At 52.3% G+C, this 19,634-nt stretch overlaps 1 protein-coding gene across 1 annotated transcript in view; it reads right to left on the minus strand.

Annotated features, from left to right (window-relative positions):
- Foxk1 (forkhead box K1) overlaps positions 1-19,634 on the minus strand; it is a gene marked incomplete at its 5' end in the record, with an annotated part of 55,093 nt that overhangs the window by 10,664 nt on the left and 24,795 nt on the right. Inside the window, 3 exons of the mRNA XM_023713373.1 lie at positions 357-503; positions 996-1,152; positions 12,366-12,551. Of these exons, the coding sequence (XP_023569141.1) occupies positions 357-503; positions 996-1,152; positions 12,366-12,551 (490 nt within the window). The remainder of the gene's footprint in view (positions 1-356; positions 504-995; positions 1,153-12,365; positions 12,552-19,634) is intronic.

The following is a 19,634-nucleotide window of genomic DNA, read 5'->3' on the forward strand; positions in this document are numbered from 1 at the left end:
AAAGAAAATCATACTCTGGTTTCTCTTCAGATTACTTGACCCGAACTCACTGCAGAGCCCGTTTTTTACCTACTTTTAATAAATGTGATGGGGCTGGGGAGATGACTCAGTAGAATAAGTGCTTGGCCTGAGTTCAATCAATGGCCTGAGTTCAATCCCCGGTTCCACCAAAAAATAAATAAATAAATAAATAAATAAATGTGAAAATTTACCACCAAAGAAAAGGGGCCTTGTTTTAGACTCAACAGTGCTGCAGCTCTGGCATATTCCAGGTGTACCTACGCTGTCCAGGAAAGACATGCCCTGAGTCTCTTGCTGCAGCGTCACAGCCCTGGCGCTCATCCCAGCCTGCTCACCTGCCAGCCCTTGTCGGCCGTCCTGTAGTACGGGTAATGTTTGGTGATGTGTGCGTAGATGCCGCTTAGTGTTAGCTGCCTGTCCGGGGCTGAGGATATGGCCTGCACAATCAGCTGGGCATAGGAGTACGGTGGCTTTGACTCATCCTGCACAGAAATAGGGACCGAGGGTCACTTGGCAACTGCCTCCATGTCACCAGCCCATGAGGAAAACCTCCCCACAAGGGTCACCTAGGTCTGGACCAGCTCTGCCCCAGAGACGCCCAGCTCAGTGCACTTGCATTAACTCGCAGTTGTTGCTTCTGCCTTGTGGGAAGGAAAAGCTATTTCTAGTGTAGTTTAATTCTGAAGCATCCTTCCTCCCTTGACACATTATGTCTGGTCCCAAGTAGAAGTGAACAAAAGCACACACTTATAAGGAAGATATGTTCTTCTCAGGAGCAGACAGGGTGATGAGCAAGGTTTCAGCAGTGACCTCAACTCAAGGAAAATGGCCACATTTATCCTTTAGGCTGGCCAAGGCTGGAAGGTTACTGGCTCTACTGGCTACCCAGCCACAAATGTGCCCTAAAGCACCATCTGTGCCACCCACTGGGCCCTACTGCCTGGTCCTGTCAGCACAGGTGCTAAGTCTCCAACCTTGGGGCTGTCCCCGCCGGACGTGTCCGCCTGCTGCTCTGAGGCAGCCTTCGCTGCAAACTCCGCAGCCAGCTGCAGGTCTGAGGTTACATTCTGAACATAGCGGTAGCCAGAGGACCCAGCTCCACGTGGACTGGCCGGGCAAGAGTTGGGGACACTGTAGAAAGGAAAGGACATATGTTAAACTCTTGACTCTAGAGGGAGGACTCTGCAGGGGCAGGTTCCAGGACCACCCTGGATGATGGGGGCCTTACCACTGTCCCCACCACGCATAGCAACACTCCACTGTGCAACCCTCTTCAGAGGATGGGGAATACCCAGGGGAGAGGTCCCACAGCGTGGGCAGTCTCTGCCTGGGCCCCACGTCTGCAAGCAGGGCTGCTGAGGTCCTCCTGCCCACCGAGGTGGGGCAGCTCTCACCTGCCCAGGCTTACCCATCAGGCAGGGCCAGCTCCAGGCAGGAGGACCAATAAAGTACCTCCCAGAGCAGCCGGGTAATACACAAGTGTCCACAAGATGGCACCCTAAGGAAAGGTTTGGGATGGAGAGCAGCTCCTCGGGATTTTATACAGAAACACGTGCTTGGAAAGCACCTGGGACCTGTGGGCTTAAGAAGCAAGCACAGAGCTGGGCATGGCAGTGCGTGCTCATCATCCTGGCGCTCTGGGAGCCTGAGGCAAGAGGAGCACAAATTTGAGCCCAATCTGGGTACTGAGTGACTCAGTGAGACCCTGTCTCAAAATACAAGAGAGCTGGGTTTAATCTCTGTCTGTCTCTGTCTGTCTGTCTGTCTGTCTGTCTGTCTCTCTCTCTCTCTCTCTCTCTCTCTCTCTCTCACACACATACACACACACACATATCAAGGAATCTGTAGTTTGTTTCCTCTCATTAGTGAAGACAGGCTTTAGTTATCAAACCACATCAAAACCTTGATTCTGAAAATGATTTTTATTCAAAACATTCTGAGAAAACCAAAGGGAGGTGGATGTGGGTGCTAAGATCAAAAGTCCTCACGTGGTTGCTCTGCCCACGTGGGTCCTGCCTCATACACCACATCGTCCCACCCAGAGCCTGTGACGGCACAGGCAGGACAGATGCTCCTCTGCTTTGTGCCCTGAGATGGCCCACGGCCCTGGGGAGCGGTGGCTCTCCCTGTACCTGGCTCAGAGCTCCTGCCAAGTCCTTGTTGGCCCCACATCCAAACACCATGTCTCCCACATGCACTGGGACTCAGCCCCACGCTGCCTCCTCCCTCCTCAGCACACTGCCTCCTCTCAGGCGCTGCAGGACCCCACAGGGTCCTGATCTGTCTCCCTTTCAGCAGCAATCACCTGCACAATCAGGGCTCAAGAAATACTTGCTGCATGCAGCAAGGGATGAATGAAAAGCAGAATTCAACTCAGAAAACCCTGTGGCTGATGCTGACAGAATCTCGAAGCTTGGTCGCTACCCTTTCAGAGATGAATCTGCTCAAGCCAAGCAGAATTCGCAGCATTCTACTTTATGATTTAGACTTTTTTAAAAAATCATTTATTTATCATTTATGTATTTATTTAATTTGACATAGGGTCTCACTATGCAGCTCAGACACAGTGATCCTTCTGTCTCAGCCTCCATAGTGCTGGGATTATAGGTGTGTGCTACCACGCCCAGTTTCCAGGCTGGCATGGTGTGCCCAGGGTTCAGGGGCCAATTTGGCATGTGGTACTGGGGATCAAACTCAGGCCCTTGTGCTTGCCAGGGAGGCACTTAGACTGCTGAGCTATCTTCCTAGCCCTTAATTTATGACTTTTTGATGGTATCAGGAGTTGAACCCAGGGCCTTCACATTGAGTTACTCTTCATTCTGCTTTTTTTTTTTTTAATTTTGAGACAGGATCTTTCCAAGTTGCTCACGCTGGGCTCAAATTTGCAATCTTCCTCCTGTCTCAGCTTCCTAAATCTTTGAGATTACACAGGAGTGCACCATCATGCCAGGCTTCTAACTTGAGAACTTCGCTTCCCTTTCCACCTGATTTCCAAATCAGGAAATTTTCTAGAAACAGGTAAATCTTGCTTGTGCAGAAATTTTTCCAATGTGTGCCCTGGTTACACCTCCAGCTCCTTAGAGAGGCCTGTGTTCCCAGGACCCAGCTTAAGCTTCTGTCATGCAGACATATGCTAAGCAACAACTATACGTGACTGGAGGGTAGAGCAAACATAAGACTTCTGAATTTGATTCTGAACCTGAAATACAACCCACACGTGCAGGTGGGGCAGGGACAGAAGCACTCACTAGTAACATCTCACACACTCAAAAGTCAGGTTTTCAAATGCATCCATTTGGGTGCGGTGGCCCAGAGGTGTCTGAGGAATGCAATGGGAAGAAGATGTGGGGCAACTTACAGGACTACAGCGGATCCTGCAATGGATCCAGGCCCTGGGAAGGTGCTTGGGCACGGAGAGGCTGCCCTACGGCCTAGGGCCACACTACAGACCACAGGGCCCCAGCGTCGCCCTTGTACACAACCAGCCTCTCTGCAAGAGACCAGGGAAGGTCCAGCTCAAGTGGGAGCTGGCCAGGGGAAGCTCATCTTGGACACCTTGCACACAGGCACTGAGGCAGTGAGGGCTTCTGTTCTGTGTGCTCTGGCAAGGGCGCATCCTCTGAGTGCTGATAATTCTGGAGGACTGTGGGCAGCTGTGGGAAGGCCCATGCTGCCTGCACCCACAGGTGCTTTGTACGAACTCAAGTGCAGGGCTAGATGTGCCAGGTGTGGTGGTGCACATCTGTAGTCCAGCTCTTCTGGAGGCCAAAGCAAGAGGACTCCAAGCTGGGGCCCAGCCTGGACAACTCACACACTTACCAAGACTGTCTCCCAAGAAAAAGTGAAAGGGGCTAGAGATGAGCTCAGGGAAAAGCTCTGGGTTTAATCCCTAGTACAAAATTTATTATTATTGTTATTATTTTTTTTGGCGGAACGAGGGATTGAACTCAGACCCTTGTGCTTGCCAGGGAAGTACTTATTCTACTGAGTCATCTCCCCGGCCCCAAAATTTAACAAGACAGAGAAAAGAAAACCAGGAATGTGAGTCTGTATCCTGCAGGGAAGCCCCAGGCGGAGGCCTCTCTCCCTCCGCATAGGATGGGCCAACAGAAATAAGACACCAAGCTTGCAAACTCCGGCTCAAAAACGGGAAAAGGCAGAGCAATCCTTTGGCTGCTTTTCAGCCTGGGTTTCCCAGCAGCACCAGGTCAGGATGATGCTCACTCAGCTTTTCCGGCCTGTGGGGCAGCTCCTTTCTCAATAAACCCCATTCAGCTATCCCTTGAGCTGGCTGCAGCCAGGGCTGCGCCTGGGACAGGCCACCTAATGCCACACTTCAGGGGCTGTGGGAAGGGAGATGCCAGAGACTGAAAAAGCTCAGGTATGTCCAGTGAGCCACATGAAGACCAGTGCAAATGCCCAGGCCTTGCTGAGACGGGAGCATCTGAGCTCCGGCCACCTGAGAGTGAACCCAAATCGCAACCCAAGTGCCAGGGACACAAATGCGGTATGCCAGTCCACTGCAAAACTCTTACAGCCAGGTGTGGTCATCCCTGCAATCCCAGCACTCATGCTGGGGCAGGAGGATACCACAAGTCAGAGGCCAGCTTGGGCTACACAGTCAGTTCAGGGCCAGCCTGAATTACAAAGTGAGACTGTTTTTAAAAAACCAAACCAAACCCAACAGAAAACCAACTCTCTAACAGCATCTGGGGAGGGTCCTTAGAAGACATGTGCGTACTATGTCTCCTCAGAGCCGGGATCTACCTCTGTCTCTCCCCTGATATTCTCATGTCCCATCATCCCATGTCCTGCATCCCATCTCTACACTGTGTGGAAAGTAGAAAGGCCGAAAGAGTGTACAAGCTCCGAGTAGCCAGCCTGTCTCAAGTCTGTCCCTGCAGTGGCCTGCTCTGGCCAGGATAGCCCTACAGTGGCCCCTACAGCGTGGGCCATACCTCAGTGCCTGGCCTGGCCACACTGGTGCCTCCCAAAGCCAGGGTGTTGACAGGCAGGGCAGCAGGAACAGAGGAGCCTCACTCAGTCTTACAGGGAACTCAGGCTGAGGGGACAAATCTGCCACGAACATCCCTGCCCCAAACAACCAAGTGAAGCCAGGACGGCCATCTTGGGCCCATGGCTACCACCCTCCAGATGACCCAAGCCCCACTCTGACTGGGACCAACCTCTGAGCTTTCTTCCAGTTTTAGCCCTGTAGTCCAAGTGGAAATGGGGGGCTGCTGGGCAAGAGGGGCAATGTGGCTGAAATAAAAAGGGGATACTGCATGTGGACCCCAAAAGACAGGCATAGCCAGAGCTCAGGTAGGTAACGCCCTATACGTGTGGACAGTCAAGGAGACGGGAGGGCTGAGCACCCTCAGTGCCTCCTACGGTCCCACACATCTAGGAGTCTCGCTAGTGGAGGATACTCAGGGCCTGGTCCCAGTCCTAGCTGCTGCATTCTTATGCACAATGATCAGCCATGCAGTGAGCAGAGCCAGGCAGGACCCCCGCAGAAGAAAACAAAGAACAGAGGGACACAGATAAGGCCACCATGCCAGGGAACAAAGCAATGCACAGCTTGTATCCCCAGAAAGGGAGAAAGGATGTACCCATGAGGGGGTAAGAATATTATAGGCATACATGGAGAAAAGAAAATGTTCTTTCAAAATAAAAATACAAACAAGTAATAAGAGAAAACAAAATCTAGCAGAGTGCAACAGGAGGGATGGGACAGTCCCTCATAATGCAGAGCATGCAGTGAAAACAAAGATGAGGGGGGGCACGTGAGGACATCAGCAGGTCACTGGGCACCTGGACACCAGAGAGGGGGTGAGGATATGGGAAGACCTCACAGGCAGGAAGACAATGCCCAGGGCTGTCGAGAGGACCCTCAGCAGAAGGGCCCACTGAGGATGGAGACTCTCCAAGCCTATCGTGGTGGCAGTGCCACATACCAGGGTACCTTTGGGAGCCAGAGGTGGGGGTGAGGAGGATGTCAGGAATTGGACAGTGTCCGACTTCATAACAATAACTTTTGAAGCCAGAAAAAGACTAAATCTTGTGTGTGTAGGGGTGGGCAAGTGTCCAACCTGCATCTCTCTAGAAAACTATCCATCTATGGGAATGAAAATTTAACAATTTTCAGGCATGGAAGATTTTTTGGGGGGTACCCATCCTATACCCTTTCTCAGGAAGGGTGTGCTCTGATTAAACAAAAGGGCAAGTCAGGAAAGAGGATGCCACCAGAGTTAGGAGAGATACCCGTAGCTTCCCGGGAAGTCCCAGATGGCAGGGGAGACGAAGCCATAATCAGGGGGGCACAGATGGGAGGCTGCGGAGACAGGAAGCCTCTCAATGAGCTTCACGCCCTCTCTCTGGAGCAGAAAAGGGTGCAGCAGGCACAGAGAGCCAGCCAAACAGAAAGAGGAATTGGGGAGTCTGGGGAGGGAAAAAACAGTCTAGAGTACAAGGAAGGAAATGGCTAGGCATGACCCTCACCACGAGGCTACAATAAAGAAAATGCTGATACTGATTGAATCAAAATGATGTAATTTTACAGGAATGACAGGCAGGGAGGAAATACTAAATCTTTCACTTCCAACAGGAAATCCAAGTATAATATATAAATCCAAGACACCGAGCCGCAGTTGCATATGACTGTGACTCAGAAATATTCAGGTAAAGGCCAGAGGACAAAGTAAGAGGTGAGACAGGGATTATCTCTGGGCAGTGTCCTTTGGGGGATTTTCACCTGCATAGACAGCACTTCTACAGAGAAAAGAACATGGAAAAAACACTTTCAGAGGCAACTTTTTAGACCTACATCCAAGAATCTCTGTGTTCCCTTAAGACATGTTCCATGCTATAAAATCCCAGAAGTTTATTTTAAAAGCTGAACTAACCTCAGACATGCTTCTTGTCCCAGGGAAGGACACTGGCAAGTTGGTCGGCACACGACACTTCAGACCTGTGTGGATGCGTGCGCTGGGCTGTGGCTCTACAATCCTGTACACTCCAGAGCCTCCGCAGCCTCCCCAGCCCCTGCCAGCACCTTACCCCTGCAGTGGCCAACCCAGGCTGGGCTGCCGTGGCATGCAAGTGCCCACAAGGAAGCACAAGGCTGGGTGACACTACGCAGGTACAGCTGAGCAAACAGGAGACTAGGCTCCTGCCACTGTCACAGGAGAACTGGGGACAATCATGCCATGCTGCACCCAAGACCCTCAACATTTCAGAGGCCCAAATACCCTGGAACAGATTAAGGCAGCAGAGAAAAATAAAAGGAACACAAAGGAACAGCACCTTTTGTCTTCTGAAGTTGAGACAAGCTCTTGCTAAGTTGCTAAATTCCTCAGGCTAGGCTTGAACTTGAGCTCCTCCTGCCTCGGCTTCCCTAAGTGCTAGGCATACAGGCATATCCCACCATTCCTGGCTTACTTCCCCATTTTCTCAGATGGATAGTGGACAAGGTGAGCCTGACCTGGCAAGGGTAGCAGGTATAGGTGGAAACCCAAAGGTGAAATGCCAATGATCCCCATCCCAATGTCCAGGGCTCCTCAACAGTAAGATCTGGCCTGCTCCCCACTACAGTGACTGGCCCCGCGCACATATTTGTCTTGCAGTCATGCTAAGAACGTGAACAAGCCACCGTGGGGAGAGCACCAAGTCTGCATGAAAAACAAGAGTACGGCAGTCCCCTTATCCTTGGGGATCAGATCTGAGCTCCCCACTGGATGCCTAACCCTCAGTACTGACCTAGAGCCACTGCTTTGTCCTAGGCAAACCTATGCGGCCCTTGCACCTTTTTACTTAGAGGCAGTGCTTTGCTGCTGGTCTTGGCACCCGAATCTCCAGCATCGATCTCTGGCGCTCTGGGGCCGCTGTTAAGTGAAATGAGAGCCACCGGAAATGCTAACACTGTGTACAGTTACAGATCTGATAACCCAGCCGGCTACTGAGTTGACTGGGGGGGGGAGCGCACGTGGTGAAGAGCTGGAGACAAAGGGATGTTTCCTGCCCCACGCTGGAGTGAGATTTCATCACACTATTCTGAATGGAGTACAGTTTAAAGCCTGAGAACTGTTCACTGCTGGAATTTTCCATTTAGTATGTACAGAGCCTGCCTGATTGCCAGCAACAGAAATCGTGGAAAATGAAACCAAGGAAGGAGAGGGAACCACAGAACTTCTAACTCTGACCCAGGACCCCTCTGACGTCCAACATCACAAAGCTACAGGAGCTGAGTCAGGGCTGAGAAACATCTAGCAAAATAAAGCAGAGCTGCACTTAAGGGTCCTGGATAAAAGGGGTCTTAGAGTCCATGTGGTGCGTCATTTTAAGCAACGTACTGCTAACCTTTGCAGAATTTTACAAGTTACTTTCATTCATTTTTGATCGCCATGCTGGAAAACTAAGGCAAGACCCCCCTCCCACCCCCTGCCCTTTGATGCTTCTTGCGTGTGATGCCAGTGTTTTTTTGAAAACTCCAGCTCTGAAGAGCACAGATTAGAGTGGTGGCTGTTTTTGTCAGAGCCAGAAAATGATTAACTGATTCACTCTTTCCTAAGATAGGTCTTTAGGAGAAGAAAGGTCACGGTGTGGTGAAGGCTGAAGAATGTATTTCAGAGAGCTCATTCATATGGTGGGTGGAGTACTCCGCAGGGCAAAAACCGGAAACGCACGGAGGCGCGCGTGCGCGCGAACACACACAAGCACACACACACACACACACACACACACACACACACACACATACCCCTCTCTCTCAGGCAGAACGCCTCAGCCTGGGAACCAGCAGCTGCCCAGCCAGCATAGTGAAACCAGGAGGGAGGGGGAGACAAAGTGCTGGGGCTGCAGCCCTTGGAAAGGTTCCAGCAGGTGACAGCCAATGCTGGGACCAGCCGAGGAGCTGCCACTCTAGGGAGGAGCCAACCAGGACCTCCCCCAGCCTCAGAGGCGGAGGCCAATGGCGATAGGCGAAGCGAAGGCACACCAAATTAGGCAAGTGGCAGAGCTGGCCCAGCGCCCTCGCCAACAGCCACCCCTCCCCCGGGAGAGGAAGGGCAGGGCAGGGCATGTTTGTAAACATGTCGGCCCCACCCTGCAAAGATACTCAAACTGAAAAGTGCCTTGGCCAGCAAAACCTCAAGGGCTGTGAGGTTTCTACGCACTCAGTTGAATTCCCAGGCCTAAGATAAATGGATATCAACAGACGGCCTTTGCTGTTAACACTGCATGAAGGGCCCAGGACCTGAGAGAGCCAGGGCCAAACCACTACTTTTATCAGGTGACCAGAAAGCTGGTCCCACGTGAGGCAGAGTGCACCACGAGGGGACACAGGGCCCTGCCCCCAGCTCCAACAGGAAGAGTAGCACCCTGGACTTGAGTCACCACCCAGGCCCTCCTGACAAAAGCACCCTTCAGGCCACAGCTCAGCTCCAAAGCCTTCTTCAGCAGCAGATGTTTTCCTTTGGGCTATGGCTGGGCAACACTCCTAGTTCCCAAAGGCCCAGACACTTCTCCTGAACCTGCTTCGTTCTCTGGGGCTGGCTGGATTACCACGCTGGGCCTGGCTAAGGTGGAGGTGGAGGCCCAGCCCAGAAGCCCCGCCCCTCAGTGGCACCCAGCTCAGCTCCTGCTGGGCAGGGAGGGACCTTGCTCCCAAGGCACTGAAGAAATGGGCAGTGGCCAGCCCAGCCCCTGGCGGCTCAGACACTGCTTTGCTTTCGTTCCAACAGCTGCTGCAGGGAACACTGGACACAGCCTTAAGGATGTGTGCGGCTTTTTGGCTTTTGTGCGATAAACATCACATAGGATACATTAATCCACAGAGTGTGAACAACTCAGTGGTGGTCACTGTATTTGCTAAGTGGTGCTACTGTCAGTCACCACTGACTCCAGAACATCCTCATCCCACAAGGACCCGCCCCACCCTGTACTTGCAAATGGCACCACCTTCTCCCTCTCATCCCTGGCCTCAAAACTGTCTCCCGTCTGTGACTGCCTGGCCCCAGATGCTGCTGCCAAAAGAATCACACACTACACAGCCTCCATGCTGGCTCCTTAAGGGAAGTGCATTTTCCTGGTCCACCCACCAGGACCAGTGCTGAGTTGCTCAGAGCTGGCTGTGGCAAGGGACCTCCTGTCCTATGGATGGGCCACACCCACCCCACATTAGCTGACACATGTCTGCAGTATCTGCTTTGGGGATATTACAAATGGTGCTGCCACAAAGACACAGGATGAGTCTTCCTGGACAGAGGATGGCAAGCTGTCTTCTCTTTCTGCGTTAAACTAGCATCTACAGTGGCGGCCTCCTTGTACCACCCTGAGCTGGAGTGGCTGGGAGTTGTTGGGATCACACCCACCCCCAAGGTCTGGCACACACCTAATCACACACAGAACTTGGGTTTTAGGACAGGGCTACTCCAGGAATCTGAAGTGACAGAAAACCAGACTCTCAGAAAGCTGTGAAGAATAAGAAACAATGCCAAAGTTGTGCTTTACGGCATACACCTGAAATCCCAGCACCCTAGGAGGCTGAGGCAGGAGGAACTCAAGTTTCAGCCCAGCTTGGCAACTGAGTGACTTAGTGAGATCCTGCCTCAAAATAATAAAAGACTAGGCATGTAGCTCATTGCAAAGGACCTGGATTTAACTCCCAATAATAACCAAGGGAGAGAAGAAAGGAAAGAAAGGAAGACAGGAGGGGCAAAAGGAGGGAAGGAAGAAGGGAGGGAGGGAGGAAGGAAGGAAACCACTAACTTAACAGCAGTGCTGTGCAGAGGGCCAGCATGTGTCAAATGCTCCTCAAGTTATTCATTTCCTGATCATCACAGGGAACTGTGGCATTTGTGGCAGTTTTGTGGACAGGTAAGAAGACCTGTGAGGCTGCCATGCCCGGCCAAACAAGACAGAACCAACCACACAGGGCCAGGGCTACTTGCTCCTGACCTCTCAATGTCTTCCAGTCTCTAGTGAGAGGACGCTGGCTCCTCACAGCCCAAACACAGCTGCCCCCAGGCACACACAGGTGCACACAGGTGCACGCAGGACAACCAAAAGCCACTGCAACACTGAGCACAGCCCAGCTGGGCGCGGGAGCCATCCCTGGGGCAACACATGAGGGTGAAGCAAGATGTGATTCTGTGCACAGAGCTTGGGAGGGGCCACCTGCAGGGACTATTTGCTGTGCTGGCCATAGGAGGGCCTCCTTTTGGGGCTGGAGGCTGGCACCGCACCACCCTGCCTCTGCAGCACAGCGGTTCTCAAGAGTGTGGCGTGGGGCATCTCTAAAAGCCTGAGACCCTGCAGTGTAGTGTCAGACCCAGACCACCATCATAATAGCACCAGAAGTGGCCTCCTTCCTTCAGTGTGGCCTCTGGTAAAGCACAAGCGGTGGCAGAAGCAACAGAGGCTGTGACAGGAGCTGTGGCCTCATAACCAAATGCACTAGGGCCACTTTCAGGGACACACATGGGTACATGTATGAGTGAAAAGCCCATTTTATTTATTTATTTAGTATTTGGTGCAGAGTCTCATTATGTAGCTCGGACTCGTGGTGATCCTCCTGTCTCAGCCTCCCCTGTGCTGGGATCACAGGTGTGTGCCACCACGCCCGGACTCACCCATTTCATTTAAAAGTGGCTGTGATGATGGTCAAGATTGGTGGTACACATCTGTAACTCTTTCTTCTGGGAGGCTGAGGCAGGAAAATCATAAGCTTGAGCCCAGCCTGGGCAACTCAGCAAATTAAACAGACTCCGTCATCTCAAAAAGTTTAGGGGCCTGGCCTTAGCTTAGTTGTTTAAGTGGCTGCTTCTACAAAGCTGTCAGCCTCAGGCTGCTGTAGTTCGATCCCCACAACACTCCAGCCAGCCAAACCACCCCTGAGGGCATTCGGAGCAAAAAAAAAACAAAAAAAAACCCTTATTCAAAAAGTTTAACAAAGGGGTTGAGGATGTAGCTCAGTGCAAAGGCCCAAGGTTCAATTCCCAACATCTCAAAAATAAAGGAAAAAAAAAACAGGCTCACCAGATCCTAATATACAAATATTACTTAAAAATGTTTTTAAGGGGATGTGTGTATGTGTATATATGTATGTGTGTGTGAGAGACAGACAGAGAGAAATAGAGACAGAGAGAGAGAGAGAGAGAGAGAGAGAGAGAGACAGACAGACAGACAGACAGACAGACAGAGACAGAGAAACAGAGAGAGAGAGAGAGAGTGAGCGAGATTTCTATGCTTGTGTTAACAGGCTCTGTATCTGAAACTTCAGCCTGGCCAGGTGTGAAGCAGGTGACGAGTGTTCTAGGGCTCAGGCTCAGCAGGCAGCTGCTTACCTGATAGTGCCAGTTGGGGAGGGTATAGGGCTGACCAGGCTCCGGAGATCCGGCTCCGGAATGTGGATCTTCAGCGGGGAGATCTGGGGGTACAGTGGCCGGAGCGGAGATGCTGGAGCCTCTTCTTTATGGTACAGGGATGTGAACTGGATCTTGATGGCCGTGCTGGGAAAACGGAAGGTGCACCTGCAACAGGGGGAGAGAAGGTCAGGTGAGGAAGCAGGGAGGACACAGGGTTCCAACGGGGCAGCTCCTGGTCACTCTCAGCCCACTGTGGCTCACGCCTCTGCTAGGACACTTCCCACACAGCTTGGCCATCCGAGGGACAGAAGAGGCACAACCCCAGGCACGATGTGGCCATCTCCCTCACAGCTCCCAGACAGGCATGGCCACTTGTTGCCCACAGGGCAGCTGCTGTGACACTCTGGCCATGCCCACCGCTGCACATGGAGACTTGATGACTGGGCACAGTATTTATGCAGAGATGCTCAAGACAGATTCCCTCCCACTATGCACACAGTGAGAGCAAATGCTACGTGACAAAGGTAGTGAGGGATGCCACCTGAAAACACTTGTCAGGAGGAGTCCTAGTGAGCAGAGTCATGAACCAGAGCTTAATGCTGGTTTTCCAGTTTGCACTGGGCTTAAGGACCGTAAGCCTGCTTTTCCCACTGGACCTGACCATTGCTGCAGCTGCAGAGGCATCCAACGCCAAGGCCGCTTGGGGCGCTCAGAGGACAGCAAATATTGCTCAAGGCTCCCTCTCCGAGACAAGCCCATCCTGCACACCACCTCATTTCCACACAGAAAAGTCACAAATCAACAACTGCATGCCATGAAAAGAACAAAACAAAAATGAAACAAATGAAAGCAGGTTGCCCAGGACCACTGCTTGAGGGGAAAATGGGCAAGGAGGGTAGAGAAGGGGCACATAAGTCCTGTGACAACACACAACACACAACACACTCCCACACTTGAGGGACGCTCAGCCTTCCTGGCACAGCCACAGGGACCTGGGGACAGCTTCGTTTCCCCTGACTGCATTCCACCTGCAGCAATGTGGACAGCAGCTCTAGCTCCACCCTTGCATAGATTCAGATGTGGGCAAAATACCCGCTTCATTCCAAGAGTCTCCTGCTCTTACAAGCCAGTGTGGGTTTTTTAAAAAATAAGACTTAAGAAAAAGTCAAAGCTGGGACATGCGATATACAACTATGAACTGGTATGAACTGGTATAAACTGATAATCCACCCTGGAAGGCTGAGGCAGGAGGCTCAAAGGTTTGGTTCCATCCTGGGTAGCTTAGTGACTCATTGAGAGCAAGTCTCAACATTGGGAACTGGACATCTCAGCAGGTGACTGTGACCCGCTGGAGGTGATGGTCCTGTGCACACAACTGGAGCAGAGCCGAAGCTCTTCTACCCATTTCCCATCTAGAGGGGAAAAAAGTGCAGCTCGCTGGTAGCATTTACTTAATTTCACATAAACACACTCTTTGAGGCTGAAGCAAATCTGACTGGCTTTTTTTTTGGCAGAACCAAGGATTGAACTCAGGCCCTTGCACTTGCCAGAGAAGCGCTTATTCCACTGAGCCATCTCCCCAGCCCCCTGACTGGCTTTCAATGTGGAAATAAAATATAAAAACTCTTCTTGGAGCTGTTTCTAACCAAAATTTGTCTATGATTCTAATAATGATACTAAAATACTAATAAAGTGATACTAAAATAATAAAAGTGACAAGCTTTGGTGGGGGGACTCACCCAGGGGAGTTGTGGGGCTTAACAGGAAACAGGGCAAGGCAGGCTTCGAGCGCCGCTGCTAAGCCAACCTAAAGGGGCACCCTGGTCCTCCATGGTCTCCCTGCACCGGAGGGAAGCATCTTCCCCTGGCATTCTAACTGCAAAGGCCCAACACTGGTGGCCCCAAGACGCTCTCTGAAGGCCTGGGCTGTCTTCCCGGATGCCTGTCCGCTTTTGCAAGTCACAGAGCACATCCACCCACATTGCTGTCTGAGGACAGGTTAGATGTCCCCAAGCTGGGGAAGTGGGGTAAGCACTTGGTGTCAGAAGCACGGCTGGGGATCTGAGCGGGTGAGCCACGCTGGCCGGCGGAGGTCCACTGGTGAGTGGCAGCCCTGAAGGAGGAGTACGGTGTGTGGCATGCTTGCTGTGGTAACGCTACCAGACAGGACAGCAATGACAGTGACAGGGAGACAGTTTCCAGGTGCTGTACTGCGGGTCTTTTTCTCCCATTCCATCCTGACATGAGACTGGCTAGGGGCTCGCATTGGGGCTCTGGGTCCTGTGCAGGGAAGACCCTGTGTCCACACAGGGCCCTGACACAACTGCCCCATCCAGGCCAGCGAGAGAAAGGATGTGGCTTCTGGCCCACATCCACGGTCACGGGCAGACGGGGTTCTGAGAACAGGGTCCTGGCACAAACACGAAGAGGGCTACAGTCCCCAGGGACTCCACCTTGGGCCACCCGACCTCCAGGCCTGAGTCCTCCTGCAGTGATGTGAGGTGTGCTGTGCCCGTGAGGACCACTACCCCACCCCAGTCTCTGTCCTCCTTACCATCAGAATGGAAGGCTTGAGGATCATCTCTAAGGAGACTGCTAGGTTAAAACCCAGGCCTCTGGATGACATGCGCAGGTGGACCATGCGTGCAAGGAGAAAAACAACACAAAGCTTTCTTTCTCTTCTTTTCTTTTTTTTTCCCCAAAAACACAATGTTTTCTAAGACCAGGATTCAGGGATACCTGTAAGTGAGGTAACCAGGGGAACCTCCCGTACCTGAGTTTTCCAATGGGGGTTAATAGTAAGCATCTTTGTGGTGTTGGTCACTGACAGCTATTTTAAAATTAGCTCCCCATCAAAAGTAAAAAAAAAAAGAAAAAAGGAATGAGCTCCTAACTTATTCTCCCAGACCCTATCCTGAGATAGGTCCCACCAGGAGTGGGAGGAGGAGCCAGGACACAGGGCACCCAGGACTCACATCTCTCCTAATGGCTTTCTTTCAGGCATAAGGCCCTGGCTGGCTGCCGATAGGTTTCTTTTTCGCATCAGGATTGAACCCTGGGCCTTCGCAATGAACTACATCCCCAGGCCTTTTTTGGTTTTTAAATTTTGAGACATGGTCTCATTGAATCACTGAGTTACTGAGGCTTGGCTCAAATTTTGATCCTCCTGCCTTAGCATCCGAGAGTGCTGGGGCTACAGGCACATGTCACTGCGCCCAGTCATCCCAGCTGCTGCATGGCTTGTGACCTCAGGGAAGCATCGACCCAGCCCCATACCGTGTGGGGCCCAGGTCCAGGGGCCACAGGCCAGACAAGAGGAGACTGCTGAGACCCCGAGTGCGCAGCCTGCAGTCACAGCACCAGCAGGACCCCATGTGTAGCAGGGACTTGCCAAGGAGCCTCTTCCCCATAATTCTGAAGAGAAGCCAAGGCCACTTAGGTGCCAGAAGCTCTACCACTGTGGGACATTACAGAAAAACAGGATTCCAGGAAATGGCTTTTACATATATAATCCCAAAACAAAGAACTCTGCCAATCTGAGATGATTTTTTTTTTAAATTTTATTTATTTATTTGTGTGTGTGTGTGTGTGTGTGGCCAGCTCAGCCCACCAGGGGGCGGGGCTGGCTGGCATGTGGTGCTGGGGGATTGAACCATGGTCACTATGCTTTGCTAAGCTTGTTCTAAGTAGGTGCTTTAGATCACTGAGCCATCTCACCAGCCCCACTGAGATGATTTTTAACCCAGTGTATCTTCTACTAAATATTTAATACATCCTGCCAGAATATACCTCAAGTGAGCCGAGGTGGCTACTGGCTGTGGGAACCTGTCAAAGGGCTGGGGAGCAGCACGGGAGGGCCACAAACACCACTCACGTGCTGAAGGTGCTCACTAGCATCCCTGGAGAGGAGCCCAGGAGGTTGCATACCTGAGGACTGCTTCAGATATGCAAGATTTGCAAGACCAAGCACCAACAAAACAAGACACCCCTTGCCAAAGAACAGAACAGTCCTGCTACAGCGGGGACACAGACTCAGGATCACAGAAGCGAGTGCCCCGGGGCACAGCCCCCTGGACACCATCCCATCACCCTCTCAGGACCAGTTCTAATGGGTGTGTGCTTCTGAGTTCAGCCATGGGGTGTGAGGGAAGCTCCTACAGTAACTTTGGAGGGTTCCCTCAGAGGCAGGGAATCCAGACTGGGACTGGACAGATTCTGCACCCAGAGCTAGTTCTGGGTCACATGCAAAATCTCTGAGAACCATGGCAGGTCCCTGGCCAGGTGCCAACAGGTGTACCTGGCTGCCCACCACCCTGGGAGAAAGCCCAGCCTGCCTCTTGAAGACAACCCTGAAGGTCAGGAGGGGGCAGGAAGTGACCCTCACCAGCTCAGCACAAGGCTGGAAGAAGGACCCTTATGGGGACCTGGACCAGGACCCAGGGAACCCTAACAGAGGAATAGAGACATACGGAGGTGAAGGGGGGGGGGGGAGAAGGTTGCAGGGACAGCAGGGACAGTCTTGTCCTTTCAGGGAGATTTATCAGATTTAAAATAAACCAAGGAAAAAAAATCACCGTGTAAATGGAGCTCCCAAGCTTTCCAGTTTGGAAAACAACAATAAAACAAGGGGCTGGGGATACAGCTCAGCAGTCCAGCCCCGGCCTGACAAGCTCAGGTCCTGAGTTTGATTCTTGGTACCCCCCCAAAAAGACAAAAACAAAAACTTATGCCCTCTGGAACTTCCCACGAGCCAAGGAACAGACTATCCTGATTTTGGGTTAGCACCACACCATGGAGCAATTAGCAAAGTCAAGTCTGCTACCTAAATTTCATTAACATGAAATCAGTAATATAATAGTGAGTTTAAAAATTCCAATACCTACTAATACTAATACCCACTAATTACTAATATCTGCTACATACACACAGGTACCGGCTACACACATACTCTAGGTCAACTGCCTAACCAAATGTCCCCTGGAAGGATGTAACCACACGTGTGAGAAGAACACAGAGAAAGCCTGGGGTGGTTGCTCCCTATGAATTAGAGAGGGGAAAAGAGAAGGCTCTGGGACACAGTGGCAGTCAAACTGCAGAGGGAGAGGAGGCTGGTGTTCTGGAACCTGGAGAGTTCAAACCCCGGGCCTCATGTTGTCAAGCATGGTGCAGGAACCACTGTCAGGAGCAGAGGGCAGGCCCCAGAAAGGCTGTGGGACAGGGCCATGTCCCCACAGAGCCAGCTCTGGTCGCTGGGAGTGAGGGCCTGTCCTTTGGAAGCAAGCAGCTGTTACCTTCTAGGCACGGTCACCTCGAAGACCACCTCAAAGAGGTGCAGGAGGCACCTTCTTAGCCCTCCTTTGCCTCCTCTGCGCACTGCCCCTGGGAGCACTGTGAGCTTGTGGCCCACTCTCACGCTCCTCGGTGGGCAACAGAATGTCCCCTAATGCTCCTGGCTGAGACAGTAGCTGCAATAACAAATGTCAGCACGGAGCTGGACTGTGTCTCTGGCATGCTGGGGAGGTGGTAAATCCCATGGCCACTCTGTGATTTCTTTAAAAATGAAACATACGGGGAGGCTCTGGCTGGCAAGCGGCGTGGCAGGGCATGTGCCCAGGGAAGCGAGGCTGGGCGTGCTCCGAGCCTCCATGCGGCTGCTCACAGTGACCTCACGTGTGACTCATCAGAACCAGAGCTGTGAAGTCCAGCAGGGGAGACGCTGCCTCCCCTATGGCATCCTGCTGGGGCACGGAGCAGGGCTGAGCTACAGGGGTAGTGTGGCTCCACACAACATGGTCACCGCCACAGGGGAGAAGGCTGTGGGCAACCAGGGTTAGGACAGGGCTGGAGTAGTCGTGGCCCCTCTGTAGCATGTGGTTCCGTGTCCTGGCTGAGGTGGCAATACCAAGCCCACACTTGGTCAGTCAACAAAACACTGCACACAGCCTAAGGCCACTAGGAGGAAAGGGGCTAACACAGACAGGGAGCTCCTGGAAGCACATCTTCAGCTTCCTGTGAATCTAATTATTCCACAGTAAAATGTGTGCCTGAGGCTGAGCGTGGTGGTGTACACCTATAATCCCAGCGCTCAGAAGGTCGAGGCAGGAGCACCACAAGTATGAGCCCTGCTTAGGCAACATAGTAAGAGCCTATAGTTCTGCGGACAAGGGGCAGAGGGCCTGGGCTCCGTCCCGTCTCCTACACTGCATACCAAGAAAACCCACTGTGATTGGAAACAGCACTGAGACCACAGGCCCATGGCAGGCTGGACTTGGGAAGCAGGAGCCACCGTGCTCTTCATCTCAAAGCTCAAGTATCTCAAGGGAAGAGGAAGCAGACGAAGCAGCAGCACCATGGGCGCCTGGCAGGAGGCATGCTGGCTCCTCTGCGGCCCTCGGAGAACGGATCATCAGATAGGACGGCCCCCAGCTCTCAGGAGACTCAGCCCCGCCCACAGGTGCAGCCTGCACGTCTGTATAAACTCACTTATTCTACATGGGACGGGGACAAGCATGCATAGGACACCCACACTAGGTGACATGTGGTCAGAAGGCATGGTGTGCAGCTCCTTCCAGAGGATGCTGTGACACCTGGGGATAGATATGGACATGGACACAGGGCCCTGCCAGTCCTCCCCGTCAGACAGGTGCTGTACCATGACACCTTGCACAGACGCAAGACTGGTATTAATTTTTAAAAGAAAAAGGAAAAAAAATCAAGAAATCAGCTTTAAATAGTTCATAAAATGAGAATTTGTCCCATCTGGCCTGCTCCTTGGGAAGCTAGTGCCTGGGCTGCAAGGTGGGGACTCCGGCTCCTCTCCAAGGCCCAGGGCACTTGCTCCGTGTGCCTGAGCAGCAGCCCTGGGCCCCAGCCCTGTGCCTCAATGCCTCTTCTTCTCCCACAGGACACACAGTGGGCTCTCACAGAGGTGTCCATCCCTCCTTACTCGTGCCCCCTTGGAAGAGATGGGACAGGGAGGGGCCCTGCATCTGGAGCCCTCCTGGTACAGCCCTGGGCTGCACCACTTCAGCCCCATGGGACTTCCTGCTCTGTGGAACCCTTTCTAAATGCTTGCAGAGACACACCCTGTGTTTCTGGCCTTTGACCTACAATGTCAGGTGTGGGGGCTGCCAGTGAAGCCTGGTCACTCCTACCTGCGGCCAGTATTGTCTCCTACACCTCCTACAATTCAAAGAGCCAATCAAAAATACAGAGCACCTCCACTACCACCATCCCTGTGGTACTAGA

This window comes from Octodon degus, unplaced genomic scaffold (assembly GCF_000260255.1).
Source record: "Octodon degus isolate 3935 unplaced genomic scaffold, OctDeg1.0 scaffold00031, whole genome shotgun sequence".
In the NCBI taxonomy this organism is placed as follows: Eukaryota; Metazoa; Chordata; class Mammalia; order Rodentia; family Octodontidae; genus Octodon; species Octodon degus.